General features: G+C 34.0%; 1 protein-coding gene and 1 non-coding gene across 2 annotated transcripts in view; one reads left to right on the plus strand and one right to left on the minus strand.

The window, feature by feature from the left end:
* Window positions 1-9,524, minus strand: part of LOC126820625 (dnaJ homolog subfamily C member 9) — an 11,580-nt gene extending 2,056 nt beyond the window's left edge. Inside the window, exons 1-5 of the mRNA XM_050548707.2 lie at window positions 9,342-9,524; window positions 6,749-6,901; window positions 5,622-5,738; window positions 4,593-4,804; window positions 1-663 (exon numbers count right to left, since the gene is read on the minus strand). The exon at window positions 1-663 is cut by the window's left edge and continues 997 nt beyond it. Of these exons, the coding sequence (XP_050404664.2) occupies window positions 463-663; window positions 4,593-4,804; window positions 5,622-5,738; window positions 6,749-6,901; window positions 9,342-9,435 (777 nt within the window). The 5' untranslated portion in view covers window positions 9,436-9,524 and the 3' untranslated portion in view covers window positions 1-462. The remainder of the gene's footprint in view (window positions 664-4,592; window positions 4,805-5,621; window positions 5,739-6,748; window positions 6,902-9,341) is intronic.
* Window positions 9,525-9,799: 275 nt separating this feature from the next.
* Window positions 9,800-9,871, plus strand: Trnac-gca (transfer RNA cysteine (anticodon GCA)). The gene has a single exon. It is a non-coding gene; the product is annotated as a tRNA-Cys (tRNA).
* The last annotated feature ends 129 nt before the right edge of the window (window positions 9,872-10,000 follow it).

Here is a 10,000-nt window from a genome sequence, read left to right on the forward strand (position 1 = left end):
GATGATACAAGTTTGAAAGATATACTTCATACGAAGCTCGACAGATATAAAAGCATAAGCTTACATAGTTTAATCCAAAACAACGTAAAATTGGTATAAAGTTCACTGTATCATCACCAAGGGAAATAATACATCAGATGATGTAAATTCAACATATTTTTTCAATGGAAATTAGGAATTGAATGTGAAATACACAGGTCAAAATTCTATGGAATATAATTACTGCTTATTACGGACGGACGTTTCGACTAGGCCGCTCAGCTTGATGAAGACTAGTCGAAACATCACTCAGTAATAAGCAGTTATTGTATTCCATAGAATTGTCACCTGTATATTCCAGCTGGACTTAATCCAACACGTCTAGCTTAGAAGAACAAACAAACAAACACTTCAAATGAAATTATTTTCAGTTGTCCAGTTATCTCCCCTTGAATCAACACAAACTCCTTAACATCATTTTATTTACTTCTTTTTTTTCTTTCCGTCACCTTTAGATTTTTTCTTGGCAGGTTCCGCGTATTTGGCCTCTAACTGAGCAAAAAAGTCATTTGAAGCAGCTTGTCGTGAATCCTGACGTTTTCGAATTAAAGCTGTTAAACTATGCTCATCACTGATTCCTAACTTCTTTGCATGAGCCTCGGCTTCTTTGGCTTCTTCATCGGCCTGTAATCAAAAGTTTAGAATTTTATTTGAGAAATTAATATGAATAAGACACTTTACCCAATACACTACCACATACTACCCAACACCATCACATACAACCCAATACCACCATATGTTATTTTAAGCGGTGTTTTCGAAAATTAGATAAAGAGCTGATAGTTCTCGCTATACTTGTTAAAAGATAGGTTGCCAGGCAACGAAACATACGCCCACAGCAGCTATATCGTCCGGGCAGTCAACAAGAGTTGTCGCATATTTTTACTTTTTTCGGTAATGAAATATTTATAATACATTAAAATCTGATTAAGAGTGACAACTCATTAAGTAATTATCAGAAAACCAATAGGCTTCTTCGTCTTATGACCTTAAACACTGTGTATAAATTTAAAGTCAATTGGATATTAACTTTAGCCTATAGAGCATCCACAAGCAATTGTGGACTGGCCGGCCGGGGGCGACAACAATGTACAACCACATTTCAATGTGGGCGTATAAAAATAGATAATGTAAAGGGAATATGCTGAAAATTTCAGTCAAATTACTTCACCCTGAGTCAAGAAAATTGAATTTCAAGAACATTGTAGCTTCGATTGTCATTGTTACGATATTAAACAAAGTCTTGGTTATCAACAGTGAACCTTGACTCATCTGAAAACATCACATTGCTCCAGCGTCGATTATCCCAGTGTTGACGATCCCTACACCAACGACGTCTTGCCTGAATGTGATGATCTCTCAAACAAGGGATCACGCGAGGACGTCGGGCGCGAAGGTGACCCCTATGCAGTCGATTCCGAATCGTCTGGCCACTCACTCTCACACCAGTGTCTGTTTGAAGACGAGCGCTGATCTGATTTGCTGTGATGACACGATTTCTCAAGGCCAAGGTACGGATAAATCGATCCTGGGCTTGAGTTGTCGCCCTTGGTCGACCTGAGCGTGGTCTGTCCTGTACAGATTGTGTATCACGGTATCTGGACCATAGCCTGCTTATGACAGACTGAGAAACATTCATCGTCCGCGCCACAACCGCCTGTGTTGTGCCGATCTGTAGCATGCCAAGGGCACGTAACCTTTCATTTTGGGTAAGCCGACGCATATCAAAATTTGTTTTCTGGTCACTAAAACAATTAAACTGATGTTTCCACCCTGGAATTCAATGCCACAATGACTGTAACATTCAAAGTCAGAGTCGTGCAAATCTTGGGTTGAACCCCCATGATGATCCCAAGCATCACCTGCATTCCATGCGGTAGCTATTGGTGCGTTTGGGCGTCACATGTAACTGGAAATGTTTCTTCTGTTAGGTTCTATAGTGACTTTTTTCGTAGTCATTTGCATATTTTAGTATTATGCCCCCAAAATCAAATATCCCCTACTTTTTTTGAATAGTATATAACATTTAAGGCCTAAAGAAAGACCTGCAATAGGCAGATTTAGCTCTTGAATAATGCCTGTTTAACTCTCGAAAATGAATGTTCACTGAATTGGTAGTCTGTAAGTCTGTTATATGAAACGGTACTGAATTTAAGTTGGAAAGTTCAATGATTTTAAGTCAACAAAGGACCATAATTCAGTCCAAAAATTAAAGGAATCCTACAAATTACATACTTAATCAGTGACTCTGTTATTTCAATCATATAAAACACGTTACTAAAAATACTTTCGTAAAAATAAAAAGGACAAACGGACGGACGGACGAATGGATGGATGGATGGATGGATGGAGACAAAACTTAAAACATTGTCTGGTTTCACCATATAGGGTGCTAACAATGGTCTTTAAATCCTTGTAGATCCTTCATGAAAAGTTATTGAGTTATAAACGACCACTAATAATTAAAATTGTAAAGCTAGTGTTTCGTAGTCTCTACTATGAATATTAGTCTGGATTATTCAGTCTTTCATGTCATTGTCAGGGCTGCCGACAACCAGTATCGCAGAGCAATTTGCGATACATATTTTGTCCGTTGCTAATCAAAAATTAAAATCTAATGTTTTTGATTCGCAGTAACTGCGAATCATTATTATGCCTGTCATTTTGGATATTGACACAAAGATTTATCCACATTTTGATGACTGTCTTTCTCAACACTTTCAACATATATAAAATTTTCAATAAAATTTTATAAACAAAACTGAATTCTCTGTGTGACATTTTCTTCTCGAAATACCCAGACACAAATCATTGTACCATATAATACAGGGACATAACTCTATCAATTGGACCATATAATACAGGGACATAGGGAATCAAGTAGTACCACCCATGTTGCGAGACACGTCAATTTCGAGTAATTATATCAGCATTCAATTTGAAAGAAATAAATTCAGTGTATCCCCCACGTATTGTAAATAAAATATAAGAAATAAATAAGTGTAAATGTATTGTGAAAAGAGAAATCAAAGTAAGAATTCCCGTAAAATATTATTGTTTATATCGCGTGCGTCTAGTTAATCGAGATTATTCGTAAAATACAGTGTGCGTCCGATTGAACAAAAATAGTAACACACGATAAAAAGCAGACGTAATTATTTTCTAACCAACAAATAAGAATTAAAATGGGCAGAACTTCGGAAGCCACTGCCAAGAATTGGCTTCAGACATAAGACCTAACCAAAAGTCTACATCACATTCAGAAATGGTCACAGCTACCAGTAGCAGTGCTAAAATTCTAAAAAGTCTTAAGAATGAAATCTAATCATGTGTTATAAATCAAAATTAAAGTAATATCTTGTTATTTAGGTGTTTTATGTTGAAACTGAAAATCTGCTAATTAATATTTAAATTTGCTAATCAAATTTGGCAAAATTGGTCTTTTTGATAAGCAGTGCCTGCTAATCATCTGTGAAAAATTACCGACAGCCCTGGTTATTGTGTACAAAATTTTTTTTTTTCAGATCTAGAGTGTAATTAGGGAGGTAAATAGCCCTAAAACAAGATGTTGACACCCATAAAATTAATTTAAGGACTGCCATTTCAGAAAAATCTATTTGAATTGCTGGCCTGTTCTCAACATCCAACATTCCAATTTTTTTTTATTGTAAAATGTATCTCTTCAAGGATTATATTTATGTTTTTTTATTAATTATTAAACCTAATTTATCCTGATTATTAAACATACATTATGCAAGAGCTAAATTTGTATTGCATGTCTTTCTTTAGGCCTGAAATGTTATGTAACCATAATCAACTCTCGATGGCTTCGGATACTCAAGATTTTAACTAGATGAAAATGGTTCGCCATTTAAAAATTTAATTGAAAAATGGAAAGCGAGGCTAAGTCTCGAATATACATGTGCCCCGATTACCACAATGCACACATCTTGTCAAAACTACTAACAGTGATAATTTGGATCAGAATGAAATAATTTGAATGAAATTTTCAATATTTTCATTATCTATTTTTGAGCAATTATAGCAAGAATGGTCAGCTCTTTATCTAAATCTTACATAATGTATCTTTAATGTTTGATTATAATAATGCATGAATTACGGGATTTATTTTGGAAAGGGGAACAACTCTTTCTTTCTTGACTATAACTAAATTTTTCTTACTTTTCAAACTCATAGGAACAAATCATTCTATTTCTAAAAATGTTTTTGTATTTTCGATCAATTTTATTGTTAAACTCTGGCCTAACAGCAAGCCTGGAAATAAGGCACATGTCACAGACAATGTCAGGCACAGATTCAGGCTTTGTCAGCTAGGCAGTAAACATCTGGTGCCTGTCATTTTGTTCGGCACTGATTTGTCTTTTTTATTGATATTATTAATACATGTCTGGCACTAAGTTGAAAAGGTCAGCTGCTATTTCAGTATTTCCTCACATTTTTTCAGGTACATCTAAAACCGTTATTTCTAAGCCTGACTAATTGCCTGAAGAAATATACAATCATATTTCCATGTCAGCGAATATTGATCATACCTTCTGTTTTCTTGCATTTTTCTTTGATTTTTTCTCGTTTGTAAAAGCTTTAAATTTGGGAATTTCTTTCTTTTTGATAAGATCAGCTAAAATATCCCTAAATCTTTGTTCATCATCTACAGTAGCACATAAAACACTATCAATAATAACATCCATATCACCCTCAGCATCTATATACGCTTCCTTTAAATCTTTTAACTCTTCTTCTGATCCTGAAAAAATACAAATTATAATTTATAAAAGAACTATCAATAAATTGAGAGAGAGAGAGAGAGAGAGAGAGAGAGAGAGAGAGAGAGAGAGAGAGTAGGTCATTTTCGGACTAACATGTAGTTCAATTTTATTTCAATAATTCACTTGCATGTAGGGGTCTTTAGCACTGGGAGGAAACTGGAGGACGAAACTGGAGAACGAAAGTGGAGAAAAACAACAAGGTTGGACAGATGACCCTACTCCTTGTCAGGTACAACTGGGGAATTTATCAAATATCACAATAAACCATATTTTCGTGATAATTTATACATGTGTCTTAAGAAGTCAAATTTTGAATACTTGGGCAGAAAATCATTGCTTGATGTCAAATTATTGTTGCTAAGGTCAGTAGATGCCATGATGGAGATATTTACCCTAGACCAGCTGATACTTAATAATGCTATTTTACCTGATGAATTTAATTCTATCAATATAATATTATGTCATACAAGTTAGTCGAAGTAAAATATTATGTAAACATAACTGGCAGGGTTCTTAATATTTTGATATTTACAAGACAGTGACAGTTGCGACTTGGGGTAAATACTGTGCAACCTTGACCTTGCCAAACAACTGTTCCTCAATTACGAGTCCTTGCTTCATTCATGACCCTCTCGTATTGCCATTTCGACTTCATACTGCGCACTACAGGTATATTGCAATCAAACCTAAATTTTTAGATGTCTTTCATGGTAGCAACACGAAAGCCCTGTTAAATCCATTGTATTATGAAAATTGAGAGCTAATTCAGATAAAACAGAGTTCAAAATTTCTGACCTTGATATTTTTCTTTATAATTCTTGATATCTGTCATTGTAATTTGATGAAACAATAGTCTCCAATAATCGTACCAATCTCTATCTTGTGTTACATCGTTCTCTTCATCTATATCACCTTCAAAATATATTTTAAAAATTTAAAACAAATGTATAAAGTAAACCAAAAATCTAAAATAAATAAATAAATAAATAAATAAATAAATAAGTTATATTTATAGCACAGCTTTCATGAGTTAACAGGTTTAACCAGAGGACGTAGACAAAGGTGTTAAACCTGTTAACGAATGAAGCGTGCTATAAATGACTTGTAACATTGACACCTGTTCAACATGCTTGTTGTTATTGCACCGAAAACCCACCCCACTTCTCTATATGATTTCTACTAAAACTAGTGTAAACCAGCAAAAGTGTGCAATAACATTGAACATGTCTAGTTATTGCACAGGGTAAGCTCCACCCTGATAACTTTAGTCACACTTTAAATAAAGATAGTTTGCCAGGCAATGAAACATACACCCAATTACAAATTGAACTGGTAGAGTTAATATCTCCGTTGTCATCCATCAGAATGCAAATAGTCATTGAACGAGCATTATGCAAGAGCTAAAAACTATACTGCTGGTCCTTCCTTCTTCAGTCCTTAAACGTTATCCAAACCAATAATTAGACATTAATTAACTTATCAAGAGCATAATCAACTCTCCATGCTATTGATAGCCTGTGATATTCAGTAGATTTTAATGGATGAAATAAGCGTAAAATAGCCTAAAATTGAATCGCTCATATCAAGGTTCAGAGTGAATCAATTTGACTGAAATTTTCAACATAATCTCTTTTCATTATCTACTTTCTAACTATTATAGCGAGAACTGCCAGCTCTTACCTAATGCCCCATTAAGTATCAATTTCAATACTGCACCAAATACAAAATTAAATTTCTTGTAAAGTAAAATAACTAGTTATTAGAAAGTTATCTTAAACTCGCTTCTTTTCAACTCAAAGAGTGCAAACTTGTCCCATACCGAACAAACAGGCCTTCTCTTTTGCAGATCATTAACACAAATCTTGGCTAGCTTGAAACTAAAAATTAGATGATATTTGTTGTGTTGTTTTTATTTTACCAACCTGTTTCATCATATATTTCTCTACGTGTTTTATCTTGTAATAAATTATAAACTCTCCCCAAAGTCTGAAATTTCTGGGTAGCTTCATCTTTCTTATCTTTTCCTACACGGTCAGGGTGAACGGCCAATGACTGACGATGGTAGCCTTTCTTTACTGAAAAATATTTCAAAATGAAGTGAGTGGTTAAACATACATTATGCAAGTGCTAAATCTGTCTATTACAGGTCTTTCTTTAGGTCTGAAATGTTATCTAAATTGTTAATTAGACACCACCAGACCATAGTCAACTCTCCATGCCATCGCTAGCCTGTGATATTTTGTGGATTGGAATACATTTTTAGAAAAATAATTAAATGTAAAAATAGATATTCGAGACTTTTGTTTTTTATCGTACCGACTTTAGTAGTGATGATCGAGGCTAGCCTACAATTCAAAAGCTAATATCTCGTTTCAGAGAGGAGCAATTTGACTGAAATATTCAGCATATTCTAACTGTCAACTCTTTATCTAATCTCCCATAATGCCAATTTAAATATGTGTCTGTTATATAAAATCAAACTGAAACAAAAATATAGTAAGCGAAAATGAATAAGCCTATATAACAGGATAATTCAGCAATATTTCCGGCCTGAAAATAAAATATCAGCAATGGTTAAAATTGGACATTACCTTTTTTTAATTTTTTGTTGAACAACATACCATGTATTAAAAATATTACAAAGAATACAAATCTGGGTTGGCTAAAATTTTTGGCATCTGAAGAATTACTTAGTACCCTAATTAGCATGAATTCCAGCACCTTTGTTTGCTCTCATTCATTCTAATAAATAAACATTTTACAATTGGTACACGAATCGTGTACCATAATGCGTTTCAGCGCTATTTGTAATAAGGGACTCGAAAAACAAGGCTAGGCATATTCCACAAGTCATGTCAAACGTTGATGCTATATTTTTATCTGGCGAGCAAGGCCAATAAATACTATCAGATTAGACTGGAATAACCAGAAGCTAGAGATTGAAATTCGATTGACAATACTGGCGTATGTCGCAGAACCTAACTGATTAGAAATTACAGTAAAAACAGAAACGGTTGAATGTAAATCAATTTATATACATTCATATTACATTATTGTATGCGTTGCGACCCATTTGTGTCAATTTCTAGGTCCCAAATATTAGCGACTTAGCTCCTTTAAAACACGCTTCATATGGAAACAATCACTGAGTTTATTTCACACTACGTTTCAACAAGTTCCTCTTGTCATTCTCCAGTAAATAATGACAGTGTAATGGCAAGAAATCAAGTTATATACAACAAGGTAACAAAAACAATAACTATTCTAAAACCATCAAAGGGCTAATAAAAAAAGAACAATAATAACAATAAAAAATGGACATTAAAGATATAATCCCTCATCTCTATTAAGTGCAGGTTTAAATCTTGATGGCATCAAGTATTTTTCTTCTGATGGCCATTTCAGTGTGAAATAAACTCAGTGAATTGTGTTTTAATATTACATGTTTTATCTCACCAAGATAATATATATCATATATCATGTACAACAAAAATAATCCTAACGTAACACTCAACGAATTATCGTATTTCTTCATATTAACGTAAACGATCATATATTTAAAAGGTATTTATGCCATATCCTTAAATGACATTTAGAAGTAGTGGTATAATATTCATAATAACACAACTTTATGGATCTACTACTTCTTAGTTTATTACATGCAACGTTTCAATACTCTTACAGGTATCTTTATCAAGCAATGATCAATAATGAATAACAACCTACATTTATAGTACATCCAATATGACTAAGACAATAAAAACATAACATTAATTAAGAGTTATAACAACAACATTTCCCTTTGACAATGACTTCACATCTCTCTTATTAACAGGTAAAACCGGAGACTGAAGCCACCACCAAGGCTTAATAAAAATCATACTATCAATACCCCTTTTATACAATCAAAACGTAAATAAATTGGTTAGTGTCTTATTTACTCCCATTTGAGCATCAAATATGTAACTGTAGTGTAAGGTCAAGTCAAGTCAAATCAAATCAAATCCTATAGAAATTTATTGCTTCACCACTGTACTTCTACAGTAATAAGGCTACATATCAATAACATGCATACATAATAATAGACTCAAATGAATTTGCTATTATGGTATACAAACAAAATATATCTATAGTAGCCTATTTCAGTATTTGTGTGGACTGTCAAGTCAAGTGAGTAAAGGTGTGAGCAGCCTGTTCTATTGGTTGTTGTGAGGTGATCTGACAGCACAACTTACAAGCATTTATTATGGCAAGTTATGGAAAAAAATAAATCATACCCAACAAATATGGCAATAAATGGATGAATGAATGAAAGCAAACTTAACTGAGTGACTAAAAAGTGTGAGCAAAATCTGACGTACAAGTATTTGAGAGGCGTTGACGTTGAGCTGAGAACAAATTTAAAATATGGATAATTACAACAATTGATTCATGAATAAAATTTGGAAGCGAAAGAAGAACAAATGCGAAGAATCAGAATGAAATAAAAAAAAAAAGATATTGACAACCGCTTACATTCTTTCTCTGTTGCAGTCTTTTCAACCTTCAGAATTTTGTACAGGTTATCTGTGTCGAAATAGTTTCGACAATTTTCTAGCAGACTAGACATTCTGCTTGCTAATGCTATATACTAAATAAAACCGTAAATTACTCTATGACAATAACAAACAACCCGCCATTTTCTATCAAATGTTGTTGAATAAGCTTGACTGGAAGATCGGAGCTAGAATCACCAAATAACTACGTGTTAATCCGCAGAATAAAAGTTTTGAAAAAAGGGAAAAATTGTCAGATTTTCATGAATTCATTCAGAAAATAATAAATTAGAATGAGTAGTAAACCAGAAAAGGAGAAAAAATTAAAAAAAGGAGGATTTATAGGTTCAATTCGCAGGAACTACATTCGTGGGTAACCAGGTATTGGCCGTTGCCCAGTGGTGAAAATAAGTGCGTGTTTGACGATGTGATTGGCGTGGGGATATAGCTCAGTGGTAGAGCATTCGACTGCAGATCGAGAGGTCCCTGGTTCAATCCCGGGTGTCCCCTGTAAAAGCTTTTTTTTTTTCTTCGGCAGAAAGAACGGGTTTAGGTCGGAGGGGCCATTTTGCGACAACGGGGGAGCATTGTGACCCCCATTAGACGGGTCGATTGCCAATCAATACAAGGCCGGCTTTC

The sequence above is a fragment of the Patella vulgata genome, chromosome 5, assembly GCF_932274485.2.
Source record: "Patella vulgata chromosome 5, xgPatVulg1.2, whole genome shotgun sequence".
NCBI lineage: Eukaryota > Metazoa > Mollusca > Gastropoda > Patellidae > Patella > Patella vulgata.